This window comes from Psammomys obesus, unplaced genomic scaffold (genome assembly GCF_907164565.1).
Source record: "Psammomys obesus unplaced genomic scaffold, mPsaObe1.curated_primary_1811, whole genome shotgun sequence".
Classification (NCBI taxonomy): domain Eukaryota; kingdom Metazoa; phylum Chordata; class Mammalia; order Rodentia; family Muridae; genus Psammomys; species Psammomys obesus.
The window spans coordinates 26559672-26583123 of NW_026596073.1; the positions used below are offsets into that span (position 1 = coordinate 26559672).

A 23452-nucleotide genomic window follows, 5' to 3' on the forward strand; every position below is an offset into this window, starting at 1 on the left:
AAATAATTTGTATTTACTTGATACTAATTTCCAATCAAGACTCTTGTCTTCTCCAATGAAGGAAGAATAGTTTGATGATAAAACTGACATATATTTCATATATACTTTACAAGTGAGCTATGTATGGTTTTTTTGTATTGAATTTATACAGCATTCACTAAGTAAAAACATGTTTTTATGGGAAATGTTTGAAATTTAAGGTTGTTAAGATTTTATTGTGATGTCCATCCCATTTGCCTTTCTGAATGAGGATTAAGCATCTTACCCAGGGTCCTCCTTCTTGATTAGCTTCTTTAGGTGTACAGATTTTAGTATGTTTATCCTATATTATATGTCTAATATCCACTTGTAAGTGACTATGTACCATGTGTGTCTTTCTGCTCCTGGGATACCTCACTCAGGATGATCTTTTCTAGATCCCACCATTTGCCCACAGATTTCATGATTTCCTTGTTTTTAATTGCTGAGTAGTATTCCATTGTGTAAATATAACACAATTTCTGTATCCATTCCTCAGCTGAGGGACATCTGGGTTGTTTCCAGGTTCTGGCTATTATAAACAAAGCTGCTACAAACATGGTTGAGCAAATGTCCTTGTTGCATACTTGAGCATATTTTTGATATATACCTAGGAGTGGTATAGCTGGATCTTGAGGTAGGACTATTCCTAATTTTCTGAGAAAGTGCCAGATTGATTTCCAAAGTGGTTGTACAAGTTTACATTCCTAACAACAGTGGAGGAGGGCTCCTGTTTCTTCACATCCTTTCCAGCATGTATTGTCACTTGAGCTTTTGATCTTCGCCATTCTGATGAGTGTAAGGTGAAATCTCAGGGTCGTTTTGATTTCCATTTCCCTAATGATTAAGGACATAGAACTTTCTTTAAGTGTTTCTCTGCCACTCAGTATTCCTCTGTTGAGAATTCTGTTTAGCTCTGTACCCCATTTTTTAACTGGATTACTTGATTTGTTGCTGTTTAACTTCTTGAGTTCTTTATATATTGTGGATATTAGCCCTCTGTCAGATATAGGGTTGGTGAAGATCCCATTGGAAGAGGGAGAAAATAGGGAATAGGACAGGAGCCTATCACAGAGGGCCTCTGAAAGACTCTAGCCAGCAGGGCATAGAAGTAGATGCTGAGACTCATACCAAACTTTGGGCAGAGTGCAGGTAATCTTATGAAAGAAGGGGGAGATGAAAAACCTGGAGGGGACAGGAGCTCCACAAGGAGAGTAACAGAACTAAGAAATCTGGGCCCAGGTGTATTTTCTGAGATTGATACTCTAACCAAGGACCATGCATGGAAATAACCTAGAACCCCTGCACAGATGTAGCCCATGGCAGCTCAGTGTCCAAGTTCATACCCTAGTAAGGGGAACAGGGACTGTCTCTGACATGAACTCTAGGGCTGCCTCTTTGATCACCTCTTCCTGAAGTGGGGGCAGCCTTAGCAGGTTACAGAGGAAGACAATGCATCCAGTCCTGGTTAGACTTGATAGGTTAGGGTCAGATGGAAGGGGAAGAGGACCTCCCTTATCAGTGGACTGGAGGAGGGACATGGGAGGAGAAGAGGGAGGGAGGGCAGGATTGAGAGGAGAGCTGGGAGGGGGATACAGCTGGGATACAAAGTGAATAAATTATGATTAATAAAAATGAATAAATTAAAAAGATTTTAAAGAAAGAGGATTCGGGGTAAGATAACCAATCCTCACTTAGAAAGACAAATGGGATGAACATTGGATGTAGGAGAGAACAAGTAACAGGACAGGAGCCTACCACAGATGGCCTCTGAAAGACTCTACCTAGCAGTGTATCAAAGCAGATATTAAGACTCATATCCAAACCATCGGCAGAGTGCAGGAAATCATATGAAAGAAGGGGAAGTTAGTAAGACTGGAGAGGACAGGAGCACCACAAGGACCAAATATACCAGGGCACAGGGGTCTTTCATGAGACTGTTTCTCCAACCAAGGACCATGTATGGATATAACCTAGAACCCCTGCTCGGATATAGCCCACGGTAGCTCAGTGTCCAAATGGGTTCTCTAATAAGGGGAACAGGAACTATTTCTGACATGAATTCAATGGTGAACTCTTCCACTTCCTTCCCACGAGGGAAGAGCAGCCTGGCTAGGCCACAGAAGAGGACATTGCAGCCAGTCCTGAGGGGACTTGATAAGCTAGGGTCAGATGGAGGGGGAGGAGGTCCTCCCCTGTTAGTGAATTTGGAAAGGGGCAGGGAGTAGACGAGGGAGGGAGGGTGGGATTGGGAGGGAAAAAGGGAGGGGGCTATGGCTGGGATACAAAGTAAATAACCTGTGATTAATATAAAAAATAAAAAAATGTAACCAATAATAAAAATTAATAAAAAGAAAAAAAGATTTTATTGCAATACATCCATTTTCATTACTTTTCTGTTTGAAGGTTAAAACCTGTGGGAATATCAGGTGGAAATATGGACTCTGATCCCCATGCAATATAGTCATATATAAATTACACATGTGAATGTGTGTATGTATATATATATATGTATATATATACACATATATATATACATATATATATGAATATATGTTGCCTGTTAGTAAGTACTAGCTTAAGAATCCTGTGTGATTTTAAAAATATGCATTTTGAATCAAATTTACCAAGAAAAATTTCACAGATGGAGAAGACAGTATTGCCCTTCAAAAAGAAAAACCTTACACATTTACAAAGTTTACACTGCTTTTCCATGTCAAAATAACACAGCATCATCTTCTAACCTTTTGAGAACAGCAGCCAGGGATGGCAAGCCCACATCCTGCACTCTACTTTTGCTATTAATATGCTTACATAAGCAAGACCATGGGCTCCCTGCTGGAGCACGAGGCTTGCGAATCACCTGACGGATGAACTGGCACCGAGCTTGCACAGCACTTGTGGAGTGACAGCAGTCAAGGGACAGATTTAATGAGATCGCGACTTTGCCCATCACAGAACCTCAGTTACTTGTTTGTCTTCCTTAGGTTTTCTTTTGGCATAACTCACTAAAAAGCCTTCTTAGAGTTATATGAAGATTGACAAACAAATTTCCTCCATACTTTTTAAAGCTACAAATTGCACATAAATAAAGATTATTATCAAAAGAGTATATAGGGACACACAGTTTAATTTTATTATATTTATATATAACATGTGCACAATTTCATATATATATGGAATGAACAACTTTGGGTTTCTGGAGAATTATGTGTTGACGTATGCATTTACTCACATACATGCTTAACTGTTGGCCTCTTTATCTTAGGAATAACTTTTTGGAGTTTTTAAAAGAATAACTAGTGGTATTTTGATATTTTAGCTGGAGGGAGTGAACTTGTCATTGCTTCAGCCTAAGATTCTCTCAAAACAGAAACCCCCAAACCTCCCAAACAAGGACAGTGCTTCATGGCCAGCAGTCAGCCCCTAGACTGACATAGTCAGCTCTGTCACGAATGATTCAGCAGTGGGGTCACTCAGAGCAGTACCAACTTAGGTGACAGCACTGGAAGGGTTTGGTCCACAATATAAATTTGTGAAAAGTCAGCATAGGAAAAGTGAAGAATAATGTTCTTGGACTCGTCATCAAAAATATAAAAATAAGTAATTCTGTAGTTTTCTTATAGAGAATAGTTAGTTACAATACCAAAATTAAATAGGAATGAACTAAAAGCTTTGAAAAGAAAGTAATAAAGAAGTAAAAGGTAAGAATTTATTTTTATATGGCAAAACAAGAAATAAAAACTGTATTAATAGAGGTGTGTGTGTATGTGTGTGTATTTCTCATGGCATGCTCTCTCCTCCTTTACTAGTTTATCTACCTAGTAGGTCCACGCCTTAATTGGAATCACAGTCCGTGGGAGATCTAGAGTGCATGTCCTAAGTAATTAATCCGGCATAACTGAAATAACCGTGGTATAACTGGTGCTCCACATACCTTAGCAGTTAAACAATCTGGCAGTGAATAACAGTATGCAGGAGGACCCTCACAACCCTATCTTTCTGTACTCACGAGCAGCAAAGTGACAAGAACAATGGGGCAGGAAACACAGGGGCAAGCCCGGGTGTGCCCGTTCACCATGAACTTCCATGGAAATGCTTTGCTCAGCCAGGACCTTCCAGAGGAAACCTTCAGTTGCCCAATCATTCTAGTAAGTATGACTTAAGTCACTGACTTCTCATTGCTGCCTTTTAGTAGCTATTCCCCATGTTGTGAAACACACATATGCACTCACACATACATGCACACGCACTGGCTCCCTTAGTGTAATCACCATGACCCAGAGCCAACTACATGATGGGGAAGTTGTCCAAATTGAGCAGCTTTTCTGAAAATCAGTGGCTACTTTCTAATGTTCTCATCAGCTCAGACCCTTTAATTAATCACTCTGTCGGCACCGAGTTTGTGCTGCCCTCAGAGTCCATGCCACACATATGTTGAATGCATGGGCAGTTACCTTGTCTCCTTGATAATTAACAAAGACGTGAAGGGCTAATGCCAAGTCAGTGTTCCGGCTGGACACAGTACACTCCCTGCTATGTCATTGTTTATGCACTGTTAAGCCATTTTTATCGCACCTTATGGGCCAATAACATCCAACCTAGAGGCTTCTCAAATTATGGGCAGAATTACTGTCTATGCGACAAACTGTTTGCATTTCAGATCATCTCAACACTTGCTGCAGACAAACCAAAAAACTAAACTGGGCAAGACCTAAGTTTACATACCTCAAAATTTCACACCTTTTATTCCCACCTGCCTAATCACACTTTGTTTTAGAAAACACACCAATGGTAGTGTTTCTCATTTTCTTTTTCAAATAACATGCTTCCTAGCTCTTACTTAAACCTTTTTTTTTTCCTCAATCAAATCATGTTATTTTGACTCACTGTATTGAGTCCTCAGAGTTCCCGCCTCCTGCCCTTGCTTTGTGCTTTGGTATTTTTTCTCACACACAGCACACGCTGGGTTGGCATCATGCAGAAATCAGTGGGGCAGAGATGAGGGAAGCTTTGGTGCCACCTAAATCTATATTAATAACAGTTCTAGGTAGATGAAAGCCGATGTCAGGGAAGAGCTCTGAACCCAGAGGGCTACCAGGTCAAAGTCTACAGGCAACAGGCAACAGGGGGTGTTCACTTACCTGCTTCTGGTCAACAATTATTTTGAGGTCTTCATCACTGCTTAGCTTCCCATAGCCTTGTTCTTTACTTTTCTTGTGAAAGAACAATTTTAAATGTCATTTAGTTTATTTTCATTAAAAATATTAATTCCTACTTAACCACTCTTAAAGATAAAACTTTAACAGTTTCAGTAGTTACAATGTCATCGTTCTTGACATCAGTCTCTCATGTAGAGCAAACCATCATCTTATACCTATGCATTGACTCTATCCTCTTGGATCCAAATGATGCCTTTGGTCTTTTCCCAATATTCTGTTTTATTCTATAGTTTCAGCAAGATTCTCTAACATTCTTAGATAAACAAGCAGTTCTTTGAAGACTCTTAGCACATTTTTCTCAAGAACAGAAACTTCATTTAGAATTATACTATTCTTAAAATGTCAACTGTCACACATTATATTTTAATGTCTTATATTTTTTAAGATAAGAGAAGTATTACAAAATTCAGATACTGAACCCCCAGACTTTCAGTATTTCAACAAATCACATGAATACTAACATTGGAAATAAAAAGCAATATCTGACAGACAATATGTTTTAAAATTAGGTTGCTTATGAAGTTGGGAGAGTACAGGCCATATCTGTAAGTGTGCCTTATTGACATTTTATTATTTTATTGTTGTTACTTGTCCTAACGACCACTCCCTACTCATCTGTCCTACAGCAAAAGTTATAAATAAAAGTCTAAGTTGGAAAAGAAGTCCGACCGTAACAATCATCTCACAGTTGTGTTACAGAAAAATAGCAATGTGTTTAGTCTCTTTTTCTCCTCAGTGGGAATACCAGAACTATAATGAGACTCTTTCATGTTAATAACAAATGGAGATAAAAGTCATTATGCAGTTTTCTGTTGTCCAACGTAAAAAACAAAAACAAAACCAACCAACCAACCAATCAGCCAACCAAACAAACAAAAACCCCAAAAAGACACCTTGCTTTGGCTATTGTTCAGAGAAATTAGAATAAAGAGAATTAGATTTCTGGAATTTCTGTCTATGGTGTCATAGGCCCACTGATTTGGGGTCCCGCATTTCAGCGACCATGACACAAGACTTCTTTACACTGCAGAGTGTGGTCTTTTTCTCCTCTTTATAACATTTCAAAATACAAATTCTCATACTTCTTCCTCCCCATAAATATACCTCTTATTTTGTGTCATTTACTCTAATGTAGTGATTACAGTATTTGAGTATTGGGATTCAGAAATAAAATTCCCCAACTTTACCCACACACTAATGAATTTCGACACTCAGGACAGAACAAATGCTCACAGTGTTCCTCTCAGCTATTATTCTTGTCCTCCTCTGGGGTTGCATTTCAAGACAGATAGAAAACAAAATGAACAAGTTTGGTTTGAGCCAAGCTGCCTTCCTGTCTCTTGGCTTCTAGGTGCTCTCAGCCCAGGGCTTGCAATGAGACATCATCTAGACTCCCTCTGCTACACAACCCTCAGAAATGCTTTTCCCAGTATTGATCTGTATACGTACCAAATAGCTCATCTGCATGACCCGATTTCTGGACAAAAGGGCATTAAGTAGAGATGGAATGTGAGTCCTTCCATCCATTTCACTGTCAGACATCCCAGAATTCTTTGCACCAGCGGCAGTGGCTTCATTGCCAGAACTTGCTGACCAGAGAACCACAGATCTTGCCCGGCAACAGTATTAATAATGTACAACAATAATTGAAGTATTCCTGAATCACTGTCCTGACTTTGTAAACATCCTGAAATTTTTGGCTACTGCAAAAAGCCATGGATGTGGAATTTTCTTTTTTCTAATTTTTTTTTTTTATCATGCACTTTAATGCTTCCTGGCTGCTGCTCCCCTTTAATGATTTTTAAAAACACATCAATTATTTATAACATACATTTTGTATTTAATCCCTAATATATGGACTACTCAGTCTCCTGGTCATAAAAACTCAATTTCCCCATTTAAGCCCCTTAAATCTTCAGACTTCCCTGAAGATTACTGTTAATAGATATAACAATGTCAGCACATACAGAAAACAATAAGAAACTGCAATTTCTGTTAATATTACAGTTCACTTTCCCCACTCAATCCCAACTGTCTGGGAAGAGGGATCAGGAAAGAAGATTATGTCCACAACTACTCTGGAGAAGTTGTCATTTTCCAGGACTGGGAGGAAGCATTTGGAGTTCTGATTTCTGTACTTAAGCCTCTAGTCTGCGCTCGACACAGAAAGCACACAGAGCCAGTAAGTAGCCTTGCAGCTTTCCCCTGGAATCAAGCAACATTTTCAAGTTTACCCCATGACCCAGGGGCACCCATCCTTCCTTAAGCCATACAGTCACCACTTACTGATCTAGTGCGAGCGAGCCCAGTCCTCTTTCAGGCACTGAGCTGCCCACTTTGCTTAGCTGAGGCAGCCCAGGCGAGGATCTTCAGCTCTCCTCCCTCCTCCCAGCCGGGGAGCCCTGTCTTCTTCCTATGCACTTTGCCAAGCCCAGAACGCAAATCCTTGGCTTCTGCAAGACCTTGCACACCAGCCAGAGGAGTGAACTAAGAGGAGGAAGAAAGCTAATCTTCCCACTGTCCAAGTGTGAGGGGGCAGGGCTTCTGTGGGAGGAGAAGCCACAGTGGAATCACGTCCTGAGCTCCACCCACAGCTCTGGCAAGATGCTAAAGCTGAGGCTTTCAACTGAGGCGAGGAGATGAGGCCCCTCACGTCCTAGCCTTCTCAGGATCACTGCCTGTGGTCACTTCTGTGCAATCTTAACTAAGTGCATCTGAGGAGGAAGCATTAGTGTCAGGGAGATAAAAGGGTGAGAGGACTCAGGGTGGATAAATGAGAGGAGAAATAAGAGTCGCATTTGCTGACAGTATCTCCTTGCCTGTAAGAAGCATTCAGTCTTGCTGAATGCTTGCATTCAGGCTTGCTGTCATGTCTGAAATTCCAAACACGGTGTCTCTTATCTTCCTCCACCATTCTGAGTGACATCATTCTGGATTCTATCTGACCAGCTTGAAATGAGAGATTGCCTAGTTCTTTGTCATGCTGACACCTTTTGAAAAGCTATTCAATCAGATCACATCTAGAACTAGAAGCCTACCTGGCAACTCAGCTTGGCCCTACACAGATTTCCACCCTTTCTCCTTTACCCTCTGCATCCCCTCCCTGTCCCTCCACAGAAGTAGAACTGAAATATGGGTCTGTTCACTTGAATGAAATAAATAGTGACACTTGGGAAATTGTATGACAATGCTATTGTGACCATGGACATGGAAATTATTCCACAGGAAAAAGACTGGAAAATGCCATCATAGCAATAGAAACTAATTCTGTAGACAGTCTTCAAATGAGATAACTTGCTTATTCTAGAAAAAGCTCAGAGTTTTGGGCTGTAGATGTAGTTTGGCGGTAGGACACTTATTGAAGAAACATGAAGCCCTGGGTTCAACCCCCAGTACTAGCAAAAAAAAATTTTTTTTAAAGTAGTTTCAATTGAAAGATCTTAGCTGTTTGGGGACTGAATTCAAAGTATTCTTCATACCCCTGAGGAATAAGATTTACATGGGAGGTTTTTTAAAGAGAAGAGGAGCACTTGGTCTATCTAACAGGATAAATGGGCCCCAAGTGTGGTTTTTGCCTAACTATAGATGTCAAAATGAATATACTTCAAAAATGGTTTATCATTATTTAGTTGCTGTGTCGTGATACATAATAGGCATGAATTTATTAAAGCAAAAGTCATGTGCAGATGGAAGATAAGAAATTCCCATTGACATGTTAGGTCTTAGCCTCAGGGCTGTCTGGGTATAATTCCTATCTTCCTATCTTCCCCATCTTTCACCTCTTCCATACCACCATTCTTTCTACTGCCAACAAAATTGCTTAGGTTTCCCTTCACTTAAAAAGCAATTTCCTCAGATCTTTCCCCCTCTTTTCTCTTCACTGTTAAACTAGAAATGTGTCTACACTCACTCAAAGTTTTTTACTCTCTTTGCCCTTCTAAAGCCACCATAGTCAGGGTGATTAGCAAATTGATAAGCACTCCTAGATTGAGTTGAACTGAATGTCAACCAGAAAAGGGAAGGGAGAAAGTATGCGCACAAGGTCTCTGCTGGGCTAGGGTGCCTTTGGAAAGTTCTGTCAAGGAGAAACATCTAGTTGACCATTTGGACATATGTATCCACACCTAAGAAGATAGACAGTGCTATACATAGAGATGGATGGGATAGGGAAATGGCAGGTGTGGAGGAGCTCATGAGACAGAAGAAATGAGAACTCAACTGAGAAGCCTAGAGGACAGCTATACTTTAGTATTAAGCAAAAGAAGAGAGCACATTTAAGGGTGAGAAAGAGAATAAAGAGAGAGTGCCCAGTGTTAATGAGAGGAGAGGATGTGAACTCCTAGAGTGAGGTGTCAGAGGTCATCCATGAGTAGAAAGAGAAGCAAAGATGAAAGTCAGACACAACGAACGATGTAGCACACCAGTCATGGAGACTGAAGAATTATCATCCCTTCGGAAAGCTAAGATGGAAAGGGCTGGTGGAAAGACAAAGGATATGAAGAGAGACTATCAGGAAGTCCACAGTGCTCCCAGCCTTCCTTTTCTCCTTTGTATAAGTCCTGAGTGTGGGATGGTAGTGCAGATGTGTTGTTTATTGTGTTTAGCATGCCTCTCACAATCTGACAGTATTTTTGCCCCATCTCTCTTTTTTTTTTTCTTTTTTAAGGTGCACAGTGTCAGCATAGCCACAGAGGACACTGCTGAGACAGCCAAAGAAGTGATGAAAAGAGTGTACAGGAAACGAGGGAGGACAGTGACTGCCAAATAAAAAGGTTGCTATCCATCAAGCGTGTTCCTAGGTCAAAGTCTTCAGAGAACTTAATAGACATGGAATGATAGTTGTCAAACCTCTGATATTTTTCTTTCAAATTTGGGATGGTAAAGGGTCATTGTTACAGAGACTTATAGTAGAAGGTTAAAGGTTGGACTAAAGTGTGTGTGTGTGTGTGTGTGTGTGTGTGTGTGTATGTACCTGCATACTCATGCTATGGTAAAAGAGTGCCCACAGAACTCATTGTTTATTTTTTCTTGGGGTCAAGCATGAACAAACAGGACACATAGCCCACAGACTTACTTCTGAAGTATGTAATCAAGAAAGAAGAGAATTCAATGCCATCAAATAGATTGTGATGTTTTACACTGCATTTAAAATCATGCATAATCCCCCGAATTTAATAATCTTCTTTATCTTAAGGTTAACTCTAACAGGAAAACAGTCATTAGGAGCTGGGCAAGGACATGGCCTTGAAGCCCAGTAAATTTTATGCTAGCCTGGCAGACTCTATTTTATGCTAGCTTTTCATGACTTTTTTCTTTTTATAATCTTACTATGTAGTCTTTGCGAGCCTGGAACTTGATATGTAGAACAGGCTGGCCTCAAAGTCATAGAGATCACTCTGCCTCCTTGTCCAGGATGCTGGGAATAAAGACAAGTGCCACCAAGGCTAGCCCAGGCTTTCCACTTTTAAAGTGGCCCTCAGAAAGTATGACAATAAATGGTCTAGATTCACCACCAGCCTTTCCTGCCCTCCGCTTACTCCTGTGTCAGCCCCAAGCCTGCTATCACATTTCTTATTCTTTCAAGGTTTTGTTTTAAAAAATCTTGCAGTGCAAAGCCATTGTTTCTATAAACTTCCAAAGTGGGTGCACTAAAACCTCGGAATTTTCTTCACTCGAGCAAGTTTTTGTTTTGATTTGGGAATCATAGCTTGCTGCATTTTTAGCACCGAATGTCAGAGAATAGGCCTCATCCCCAGGATCAGAGAGGAGGATTTCTGATCAAAGGGCTAGGATTTTTATAGTTCTCAGTCAAGACCGATTGATCAAACAACTCTATTCTTTGAGACAAAGCTGTATTTTGATAGGCAGTGCAAGTGGATGTTAATTACTCACCTCATTCTATATCCTTTGATCTTAGTGTCTCCACATATGGCAAACAGTGAATGGCTTCATCTCATGCTCTGGGAAGTACTTTCCCAGGGATCACACCCCTGGACAGAGGTAGAATAGATGTTGGCTACCTCGGGGTTGGGGGAGGTGCCCACACCGGCTTTAAGGAGCAACTTATGTGTGTTACATTGAGGTCAAGTAGGCAGCAAACAAACCCTCAGCTTGATATTCCGCAGGAGCCAGCCATGTGCTATACAGGTTTAAAGACAATAAAGACACCATTTTTTTCAACTCTCCCTCATCCGCCAAAGCAAACAAAAGCACACTCAAAGTGGCAAGCAAAACGAATGTGCTTTTTATACAAAATTCCGAGTCCAATTTTCTTTCATATAGAATCTTCTCTTTGCCACAAAAACTATGCTCCTTAGAAGCTATAAACACAATTGGTATAAATGACAACATTTTGGCCTTCAAAGGATACAGGGATTAAAAAAAATGTATATTAAAGTCTGTGTGTCTGATGTGGTACTACTTCCAAGGGAAGAAGGAGCAAAGTTCTCCATTTTCACATCTCCCACCTAGTAAACTGGTCCTTTGTGTAAGATTGTAAAAAGAGTAGACCTGCATTTTGGATCCCAAATGGCAAGTGAATCTTACTATCCTATACCATTCTCTTCCTTCCCCATTCAGCCCCACAGCCCACACAATTAAGAAAAGAGAAACATCTCCCTGTTGTTTCTTTGAAATAGGAGAAGAGCCACCGCAGCTAGAGTTAAGAGGCAGTGATGAGGCTGTTGCAACAACAGCCCCAGTGACAATACCCATTCTCCTATGCACAGGCTCTGCATGGTGGGCACAGAGCCCTGTGACGCTTCCTCACACACAGGTGCCCTGATCCTGGGCCTCTCCATCCAGCCCTTTCTCTTCTCCTGGAGCACCTGGCCTCCACACCTGCTGCTGTTGGTTTTATAACAATGGATCTGCACACTATGCATTTAAGACTTACTGAGATAGAACTGAAGTATTTTTGCTTTAATAAAAAAAAATATTCTTTATCTCGGTACCTTCCCAAATCCAGCAGTTTTTGACATGTTGATGCAAGCCTGATAAAAACGTTATGAGATTTTGTTTCTGACAGGGGCCAACTCCAAGTCTGCTGTGCACCTTTGTGTGGAAGCTCTGTGCTGGATGGAGGGCATGCAATCAGCATTTCTATTATGGCCCAAATGACTTAAAGGATTTGTATTTTTCTTTAATTTTCATATACTCGGGACTCAGCCGTGACAGTTTAGAATAATTTTTTTCTGCTCCTGAATGGAAAGCCTTCCTGGAGATCAACCTGCCCCTCCCTCTCAGTCCTCCCCTGACTTTGATACCCAGGCATCCCGCTCAGGGCCGTAATTCTCTGCCACTGCCACTGCCATTGCCATCAGTTTGCAGGTGATGGTGATTTCATTTCTTTTTTCCTCTTTTGCAGTGCTTAGAAGCTCACCATGACTTCTTTGCACATAGTCACAGCCATTCCCAAGGGGTGGGCTTGTCTAGAATTCCTGCTTGTCTTTATGAATGGGCACGTCTAGGCGACCACTGGGGAGCTCTTCCATGCCTATGCAAAACCAAGAAGATCTGCGGCCACACAGAGCTTATTTATCCACTGAGCATGTAAAAATGAGTTAAGAAATTAAAGCTCTGGAGCCTAGAGGAGACTTAGCCAAACCCAAATCATGTATGTTTTTAAGAAGGTATGAGATATTAGCCATAGCCAGTGAGTGAACACATGACCGCTTCTACTGAAAAGCAAAACTGGAATAACTTAAACAAAGATTGCTGGCCAATGAACTCAAGTGTTCTGTGACTCCATGGCTCTAGGAAAAGGGGATTGTGATGTTTTGGAACTGTGTATGCGAGTAACAAAGATCATCATGAGAGGGCACAAGACAGAATCACACTGTCAGTCAAGCATCTGAGGAAGCTGCTAAGGCAAAGCCACATTAGAAAGGCAGAGTTTGCTCTCTGTCAACACCCTTGTAACTAGGGATGCCAGATGCAATCAAGCAGAGAGTAACATCATCAGATTGGCGCTGTGTGCCATCTATTCTTGCTAAGAGTGGGAAATGGACTGGAGAAAGGGCCGGGGACAATGAGAGAAGGTGGGAGCTAGTGAGGGGCTCAGCATGTGATGGCCTTGAACCTGTGAAGATGCAGTTGTCAGAGGTAGTTGGCCACATACCGATTTCACAAGCACATGCTTAATTCATTGCTTCAACTCTACTTTTGCAAGACTGGCATTATAAGGCACACAATGTCTTCATTTCCTCTAATCAGGTTCAAACTTTCAGTAAATGGGCTGAAGATAAGCCTAGAAATTTACTTGATGTAGTAATATATAATTATTTCAGGAAAAAAATTAACCAGACAAAGGACCCAAGGGAGAGAGCTTTGACAAACAGGAATGTTTGCAAGTAGTGAGAGACACATTTCCATTCTGTAAAGTCACGAGCAGTAGTTCAGCTTTTCCTGTTGTTTCTACGTGATGGGACAGAGTGAGCCTGTTTTCAGAAATACAATGCCAAACTGTGCTGTAGAGTATTTGAAAGGATTTATTGTGGGGTGATCTGGGGGGAGGCATCAGTAACAAGAATTCTTTATGCAAAATCCAAACTGAGCTGCTGGCGGGGGTGGGGATGGGGTTAAGAATATTATGCTGCTGGGGGTGCACAGAGAGGAATACTGAATGACAGCATATTTACTTTAGTGTATTTGCAAACATGTTTGAAAAAGCCTGAGGCCTCACTCCAGAGCTTAGCTTTAAATAGTAAGAACCAGTTGTTCCCATTGTGTTTTACCTGCACTTAACTCGCCAGAGGACAAAACTGTTTAATGAGAAAAAGCTTGAGCATAATCCTGTTTGACCAAGCCATTTATCTTCTCTTCTTGCATGACATTGACTGGGACCTCTTGCTTTGGCTGTGTCTGTCATCTTCTTCATGGCATTGATTGGGTGATTCTTGCTTCTTGGAGAGCACTTTTGGTACAAATAATTTAACATAATTCCATGTTGCCATCAAAACACTGAAAGATATTCAGCCCCACATATGCATCCTCAGATCTTCAGAAAAGATGTCTCTTTGAAGACGAAGACTCACAGCAGGGGTCAATGATGCCTGATGCCTCTATGATCCCTCTATCCACAATTTCAATCTCTGCATTTTTCTTTTTCAGTTATGCTTCAGGAATCCAATTCCAAACCTTAGATGTTTCCCTCAGGGAGGCCGCCACAGAATTTCCATCATGGGGTGGAAAAGAGGATACAAGCCAGAGGAAGCGCATGTCTGGAGTGAAACTGTATTTGCTGGACCTGACAGCACAGTTGCATACGTGAACTCACAGTGCCTGTGACAGCATCAACATGACCCAGCCAGCCAAAATGCCAGCATGGATGTCGGAGGGGCTTGGAAGCCTCACCCCCACCTGGGGAGCTACTGGTAATTTCAAGCAGCTGGGGGGAGGCGCAGTCAATTTTCTTCAGGGATGTGGGTCCTGACAGGATGGCTTTTAGGTAGTCCCACAGGTGGGCACTTACAGACAGCACTAAATGGACTGAGTATTAGATTGGTGGTAACAGTAGGGAGAGCACATGAAACTGGGAGGGAGCTATGTATGGGGAACAACAGAGATGGTAGCAGAGGGGAAGGAATGGGATATATTTGGATTGGATCCAAATTCTAGAGATTCTGAGAAACACTTGACCAGCCCAGAGCAGAGTGTATGAGGTTGATACTCACCTGAAAGCACTGTTAATACTAGCTGAGAGGCACTTCCTCCAATCTTTCATTAAGTTCCCCAACTGACTGACATGCTGATTTAGTACTAAGGGACAGAATGATTAACACATGATCAGTGTCGACGCCATTTTGGAGGCAGGCACCGGTTTCTGCAAAGTCTGAAAACTCCTGTCATGTTGTAAAGTGGTCCTGGGTGGATGAGTGTGGGGACTTTAAGGAGAACCCAGTAAGGCTTTAATAGGTATCACATGGCTGCACCATGCCGTAAAGGAAAAACATTAAAGAATGACCAGGTAACAACTTCTGATGGGAAATAGAAATGAAGCACAGAGGGCCTCTATCACTGCAGGGGGTTTCTGTGTTGTCTCCGGTTTTGAAAGTTTTTGTTTTGTTGTGAGCTAGGGTCTTATCTATGCACCTCAGGCTGGGCAGCAACTTGTGCGCCTTCTCCCTCAGGCCAGGAAGTACTAGGGCTACAGGTGTGTGCCACAACACCTGGTTTGCATGACAGATACTTAAATGCTTTCAATAAACAAACTGCTTTACAACAAAAGGACAGTATTACCCTGTCACACTAACTTTTTCTTAATGTGCCTTGTTTAATTTTTTGCATTAAAATGTATTTATACCGGGTGCCATAAGTCAAAAGAAGCCTTTTCTTCTCTAAGCTGCTGTGGTTGCCGTGATTTGTCACAGTGATAGAAGAGTAACTAAGACAAACATTAACCATTTCTTTCACTCAGCAACAGGCTGTGAACACCTTTCCATGTCAGCACGCACCCGTCCCCACCGTGCTTGTCTGGATTCACCTGATAATTGTGGCTTCTCTTTAGAAAGCTTAAGAAATGCAAGCATCGGAATAAGAGCCATGTTAGCCTTTGGGACAGTGACGTACATGAGAACCATCTGCAAAGCCCTGGTGCTCCCAGAGCACCTCCTGAGAGGCAAGAAGCATCTTCACAGGCAGCACTAGGAGAGCTGACATTTGCACCGGTGCTAGCCTGTAAAGGTGCCAGGCCCATCTGCTGTCACCTTGACACAGACCAAGGGTCTTGGAGCAGAGTGTGCAACTGTGTCTGAGCCACCCATTTTTACCTGAATTGATGGCTGACAAATGAACAATGGTGATTCATACTTCAGAATCTGACCTTTTCTCATGAAAACAGAGCCATTCATTTCACAGCCAAAGTTCAAGATTTCAATAAAAATCCAGACTTTTGGAAAATGTGTGTTTTCCATTTTTGTTCCCTCACCTTTGCAACAAAGTGGTTCTGATGAGCCCAGTGTGTGCTGATGTTGTATAAGAAACTAGAACAACACTGATGATAAGAACCAACGAACTGATACTCCCAAATAACCAATGCCCTGCATGTAAGTTAAGAGCCATTTGAAACGCAAGTCAACAAGAGACTTTTCAACTAAGGACATGGCTCACTGATATAGCTTCAGATGTCACCGTCCTATGTAATATGAAGTAATATTTGTCACATTTTACAGTGGCAGCAGAGAGCATCCATGGTTATTGTGAAAGCTATGGAAGCGCATGCTTTTCTCAACTGCACACTGTGTAAATATGAACTTTCTTATATTTCGAAGGAGAAAGGCATACAGCAAGAGTTCAGACGCAGAACCAGACAGGAGAATCCATCTCCTCCTTAAGTTCTTTATTAAAGGGATTTTCAAGAGCCTAAACCAAAGCCGTGCCTCTTGCTGAACCTTCTTGGCCATTGCAGTGTAATTCTCTCAGAAGAATAACGTATTTTTTTTTTAATGATTTTTGACAAATGGTTAAATTCTTTTCTAATAGAGTAAATGACAATGTGTGTAATTTACACAAACAAGCTATTTTTGGGGTCTGTAGTTAGTTCTGAGTCTACTGGGCACCAAGACTGATGTTTGAAGCCACCAACACAACAGGAAGAGGGCACCTTTGTTTGAGGTAATAGAACAATCACCTTGCAAAGGCCAGTTTTTCTTCCCCTCTTTGTTGTCCTTCCCTTTCTCTATCCTTTCCTTCCTTCCTTCCTTCCTTCCTTCCTTCCTTCCTTCCTTCCTTCCTTCCTTCCTTCCTTCCTTTTTTTTCCCCTCTCTCTTTCTTTTGAAAATTTTATTTGCTGGCCTACAAGGCAAATCCTAAGTATTTAGTCCACAGCCTATTAGTCAATTGAGGTGAGAGGAGAGTTGAAATGTGAACTGGAAACTGAGAAGGTATATGTCAAGGTGTGGTGACGGTAAGAAACCTTTGATAGCTTCACTCAAACTTCTGGAAACATCTAAGAGTCAGCACATTTTACTTCTTTTCTCTCTGCCTAATAATGCTAAACAATGTCAACTTATCTCATTTGGATTCTGTTGGAAAGTTTCATAATAGGCCCTGTTAGAAAATTATCCAATTAATTTTCAAGTAAACAGCTCAGTGCTACTTAGCATGAGTCTGAATTATAATGCTGCAGAGTTCATAGGCATTGTCCTGGGTCGGCAGCCCATGCTGGTAGTAGACAATTCCATGAAGGAAGAGCTGGCCTCTTTATTTCTAGCCGAGGAAACAAATTTTAAGAGAAGAAAGTAATTTGTCCATCTGGAAAGTGCTAGGACACAGAAACAATCTCAGGTCTGTTGATTTTCTGTTCCTGACTGCTTTGTCATCTTTTTTTTTTTTAAGTTTGAATTTTTTTTTAATTTTATTTTTCTCATTAGTTACATTTTGTTAATTCTGTATCCCAGCTGTATCCCTCATTCCCTCCCTCGTCTCCTCCCTGCCCCTTTCCAAGTCCACTGATAGGGGAGGACCTCCTCCCCTTTCATTGGTTTCCCATAGTAAAGGGAACAAGGACTATTTCTAAGAGGAACTCAATGACTGGCTCTTTGACCTCCCCACCTCCCAAGGGAGGAGCAGTACTGTTAGGCCACAGAGGAGGACTTTGCAGCCAGTCCTGAAAATACCTGCTTTGTCATCTTTGGGTGGAAAAAAATGATCCTTCTGTTTATCAAAAATGTAGACCATGGAACCCAGGGCTGGCTGGATTCAGAGATTCTTTATAGAGTTGAACATTAGATCCAGATCCTCCCAAGTCACTTTCTCTGCCCTGTAAGTGGTGTGGGAAACGAGGTATCGCAAACTAGAATAGAATAGTTCTGTTATCATCTTCCCTTCCTAGCATACCAGTGTAGCCCCTGCACATTTGGCAGCTTTGGTCTCCCCAAACTCCAAGGTCAAAAAAGCTGTCAGTAAGACAGAAATAGATGAATGACACCTGGAGATGCTTCAGAAGGACCGCAGGGTGGGGCGTGGCAGAAATGCAAGTCTTCCAGGCTACAAGCCAGAGGGTTCTATATATACTGGTGACCTCAAGCCTGAAGCCGCTTTTAGAGGTGACCAGGTGGGTCAAAAGCACCACTCTTCTCAATGATATTGGTATGGGGCGAGATTTGAGTAGCTGTGGACATTTCCACATTTAATGGCTGCTGTCCTCTCATGAGCCATCTTAAAAAAGAAAAAGAGCCTAAGGAACTTAAGCAAGACCACTAATCTTGTCTACATGTTCTCCTAGTGTCAGCGCTCTTGGCACTGTTTTCTGCCCATTTCCTTTACAATGGCATGGCTCTGGGGTTATTTCCTGTGTCTCTTTATACTTTCTGCCTCAACACAGACCCACTTAGTTGCATGTACCTGCTGCTGGACCAAGGCTTTGGGTCCCTACTTGCAGAGCAAAGAGGAATCAGTTTTAAGTAAATAAATAAGTTAATGAATGAAAATAAATTAAAAAAAGCCTGCAGTGTGAAAGTAGGGATCCAGGCTTCCTGGGATCTGCCTGTAGTTCTTCAATAATGGGGTGTTTACCATTATACTGGGAATATCTGATGGGGTGGAGGGAGAAGATGGTCATGTTATAGCCACCAAGGTAGGTCCAGTTCTGGGGGAAGCAGTGGTTGAGCAAAAGTAGTCATGGTATTGAATGTTCTCTTTGCACATTGGTCTCAACATGCTCATAGTGATGTCTCATTAGACAGTGTCTTGGTTTCATTTTCTGTGGCTGTGGATACAGGTTCGATTCCTAGAGCCCACATGACAGCTCACTACTTCTATCACTTCAGGCCCAGGGGATTCAATGCCTGCTTCTAGGCTCTTAGGGCCATGAAAAACTATATATATATAATGTAATATTATATATAAATTGAAATAAAATAATACAAGTTTTAAAAGAAACATCCTGACAATACCAGCATAATGAAGAAAGGTTTATGTGTCTCACAGTTTTGTGTTATGGACCATCACTGTGTGAAAGACAAGGCAGCAGGAACCTGAAGTGGCACCATCAGAGCAGGAAGCAATGAGCCGATGCAGGTGGCTCTCAGCTAGCTAGCTCCAGAACGTCCTGCCTAAGGGATGGTGCCACTTACAGTGACTGGGTCTTCTCACCCCAACTGATGTAATCAAGATAATCCCCCACAGACCAATCTGATCTAGATAACCCATCACTGAGACTTGCTTCCTGGGTAATGGTAGATGGTGTTGAGTTGACACTTAAAACCACATCACAGATAGTAGAGGCAATAGGCACCGGTCAGAGGGACACTCCCCAAACAGTTATATACAACTTTATGCAAAGATAATGAAATGCGGATGACTGTCAAACACTTCATTCTAGCAAATGTCCCTTCAGAAGGATGGTTTGCTACGTGCTGGAGTGGAGACTATATATTTCATCCTATTTAATTTTTGTGACGCTATTAGTTTATTTATAATTTTCCTTTCTTTCAAATGAGAAATAAAAGGTTCTAGAAATTTAGTAATCTTTCCACGATAATCTCCAAGATCACATGGTCTATTCCTGGCAGAGGAGAAAGCAGGAAGACCTAAGGCTTCCTGACTTGGAAAATGAGATACATTTTTTTTCACCATCAGCATGATTTCACCAACCAAAAGTTAGAGCTGCATAATAAGGAATTGATTGTGTGGAAATTTACAAAGGAAGAAGAAGAAGAAAAATGAAAGAAAGAAAAGAAATGTAAAAGGCAACAATCTTTTAGTAGTTCGAAGAATAAATACCTGAATTGGAAACATGGGAGCAGGTAAAAGGACTATCTCTAGGATCAGGCTGCTTGGTTCAAAGCCAGCTCTGTCTTGCACAGGCTGCATAGCTTTGCATGAATAATTTACCCTTCAGGTCCAGGTTTCTTCATTTGGGAACAGTAACAGACTCTGTGTTCTTGATTTGCCGAGGAAGCAATTCCATATAAAATATTCATGTGTGTGTACATGTGTGTACATGTTCATGAGTGTTTGTGGGTATGTGTGTGGTGACTATACTGCATTTGGAAAAGAACATTAGGTATCATTCTGCTGGCACTACCCACTTTCTTTCTTTTTTTTTTTTTTGAGATAAGGTTTCCATTGCCCTGGAACTTGCCATGTAGGCTGGACTGGCTGACCATCAAGCCCTCAGGATCGATCCTATGCCATAGCCTCTAAATGGGTTCTGAGGATTGAACCTATGTGGTCAAGGGAAGCCCTTTACTGACTGAGCCATCTCTCCAGCCCAGAACACTTCTTTGATGTGTTTAATTATATTCTACAAATATGACCTGCTACTTCCCTTCCTCTCCTCTCCATCCTGCTTCCCCTCTTTTACCTTTGTCTTCCAACTTTTCCTCTTCCATCTTTTTTTTTTCTTTCATCTACTTAACAGGTTGAATTTACAGCGTATAACCACCAAATGATCTTTCTGGCAAGATGGAAGACTCATGAAAGATGGTTTAGAAACTCAATCTTGAAGTTAAAAGACTATTAAAAAAAACAAAAAAACAACTAGGATTTAAAATAGAACCTGGTGAGAAGCAGCCTTGCTGTGTCAACTCAGAGAGCTGTCCTGAGGGAACCCAGCAGAATTTTATTTTAGGACGCCCCTAGATGCCTCAGCTGCTGTCCGTGGACACATCAGAATTTCCCTTGATGCCTTGCTTTCTTGTAAATCGGAACCAAACAACATGAAGCATTCTAGCTCCACCAAACCCCCACCTTCAACCTCACAAAAGAGCCACCTGAACCAGACTGTGATGCTTCGGTCAAGTAGCTGCAGAGAGGATGCCTGGCAGGGAGCTCCCTTGCTACCAGGTTTAAAGATGATCTCTTTGTTAAGTCCTCTAACACAAACTAGATTTTTAAAGCGGTGTGTTCAGTGATGGCTAAAAATATCAAGGACACAGAAAAAGCTTCAGACAGCAGCTTTGGATGATGGCAAAAGAAGAACTTTGGTCTGCGTCACCGTCTGGGCGCTAGCCTTGTTTTTATCTTTGTTTGGTCCAGATCTTCTCATCTATACTCTTTTAAGTTCAGGGTTCCTATTTTCAAGGGTTTGGGCTAGCTGAGTTTTAACACAGCAAGTGCTGTGATTTCTTTTTTATAATTCTCAGAAAGTCAACTAACTAGTACTTTTTGTAGCGGTCAATTAAAGCAAAAAATGCTAAATGAAACAAAAAATATTCAATAATCCAGGTGTGAAGACTCATGACTGTAATCCCTGCCCTGGGAAGAGGAAGCCAGATTTGAGGCTGTCCTGGGCTACAGAGCAAGACCCTATTTTTTTTTATTGCAGTATATACAGTATCATTAATTCAAACATGAAGTATGACTGAGTGTTGTCTTTGAGTTGCTGTAAACACTTTCTCCTGAACCTGTTAAAATGAAAATTTCTAAACAGTTGTTACGTCCAAGACTCTATTCAGACATAACAAAATGAAACAGTTGAGAGTGGACGTATAATGTGCCACAAGAAGTAATGTGCTCAGCAGTCACCAGGTAGATGTGTCACCACCTACTTCAGGAGACAAACGAGGCAGCAAGGCGTGGGGGGGGCACATCATCAGTGAGTAACCCAGCAGCCACTGTCTCCCGAAAGTACAGAATGGCCAGTGTTTGATAAGTGGGCGATTAGACAGAAATAACATTGGATATAATCCTTGTGCTAGTTTGGGACAACTCGCTACTCAATGACAGCTTGGTTGGGGAAGAAATAAAGAAAGAAATTAAAGACTTCCTAGAATTCAATAAAAATGAAAGCACAACATACCCAAACTTATGGGACACAATGAAGGCAGTGCTAAGAGGAAAGTTCATAGCACTAAGTGCCTTCAAGAAGAAATTTGAAACATCACATACAAGCAACTTAATGGCCCAACTGAAAGCCCTAGAAAAAAAAGAAGCAGTTACACCCAAGAGGAATAGATGGCTGGAAATAAACTCAGGGCTGAAATCAATCAATTAGAAACAAATAAAACTATTCAAAGAATCAATGAAGCCAAGAGCTGGTTCTTTGAGAAAATCAATAAAATAGACAAGCCCTTAGCCAAACTAACAAAAAGGCAGAGAGAAACTATCCAAATCAGCAAAATTAGAAATGAAAAGGGGGACATAACTACAGACACTGAGGAAATCCAAACAATCATTAGGTCTTACTACAAAAGCCTATATGCCACAAAATTTGAAAATCTAAACGAAATGGACAGTTTTCTTGACAGATTCCATCTACTTAAACTAAGTCAAGATCAGGTAGAAAGATTGAATAGTCCCATATCCCCCAAAGAAATAGAAGCAGTCATCAAAAGTCTCCCCTCCAAAAAAAGCCCGGAGCCAGGTGGTTTCAGCGCAGAACTCTACCAGATGTTTCACTAAAGAATCAGTAAAATGTTGTTATCTAAATAAACATTTAAAACAGTGGGTTTGTGTGTGTGTTTAAGTGTGTGTTCACATGTGTGTATGCATGTGAGCACCTGTTTGTATATATGCATGTGTGTATGTGTATCCACACATATGTATGTATGTGCTCATTCATGTGTGCATGTGTGTATGTGAGTGTGCCTATTTTTATATGACAGAGGACAGACTAAGAGTGTTTTCTCTAGAATTGCTTCCTGAATGAACTAAATGCTGGAAAAGTTCCTTGTATAGGAATTTCCTTCCTTAAGGAAACCAGCATAGTTCCACAGTAGGGAGAATTTTGAGGCTATGATAATGAATGAATGAATGAATCATCAATCACTCTCTCCTTCCCTCCTTCCTTAAGTTTCCCTCCCTCTCCTTCCTTCCTTCCTTCCTTCCTCCCTCCCTCCCTCCCTTCTTCCCTCCCTCCCTCTCTCCCTCCCCCTTCTCTCTCTTTCTTTCATTCTTTCTTTTGACAGTCTCTTATATCCCAAGTGAACCTCAAACTCCCTATGTAGCTAAGGATAATCTTGAATGCCTGATCCTCTTGCCTTTATTTTCCAATTACTGAGATCAAAGGTGTGCCCTCCACGCCTGGCTTTATGCTGTGCTGGAGATCAAAGTCAAGCCTGTGTGCCTGCTATGCAATAGCTCTATCAACTATGCTGCATCCCTAGCATTTTTCAGGCAACAGTAATTTCTTTTCTTGAGTTATTCCCTCTCTACTTCCTTCCTCCCTCCCTCCCTTCCTTCTTTCCTTTCTTCCCTCCCTCCTGCTTCTTTTCCTTCCTTCCTTATTTCTTTCATTCTTTCCTTTTTCCTTCCTTCCTTACCTACCT

The 23452-nt window shown here is 41.4% G+C and overlaps 1 protein-coding gene across 8 annotated transcripts in view; it reads right to left on the reverse strand.

Moving 5' to 3' along the window:
- The window catches only part of Pex5l (peroxisomal biogenesis factor 5 like), a 204376-nt gene that overhangs the window by 143952 nt on the left and 36972 nt on the right, over positions 1 to 23452 (reverse strand). For 3 of the 8 annotated variants that reach the window (XM_055625868.1, XM_055625865.1, XM_055625862.1), the window contains exons 1-2: positions 6690 to 7703; positions 5163 to 5234 (exon numbers count right to left, since the gene is read on the reverse strand). The exons of 2 other annotated variants lie outside the window; for them this stretch is intronic. In XM_055625868.1, the coding sequence (XP_055481843.1) occupies positions 5163 to 5234; positions 6690 to 6782 (165 nt within the window). In that variant the 5' untranslated portion in view covers positions 6783 to 7703. Of the gene's footprint in view, positions 1 to 5162; positions 5235 to 6689; positions 7704 to 23452 lie in introns of those variants that run through there. 3 more of the 8 variants (XM_055625867.1, XM_055625870.1, XM_055625866.1) reach the window with 3 other exon arrangements.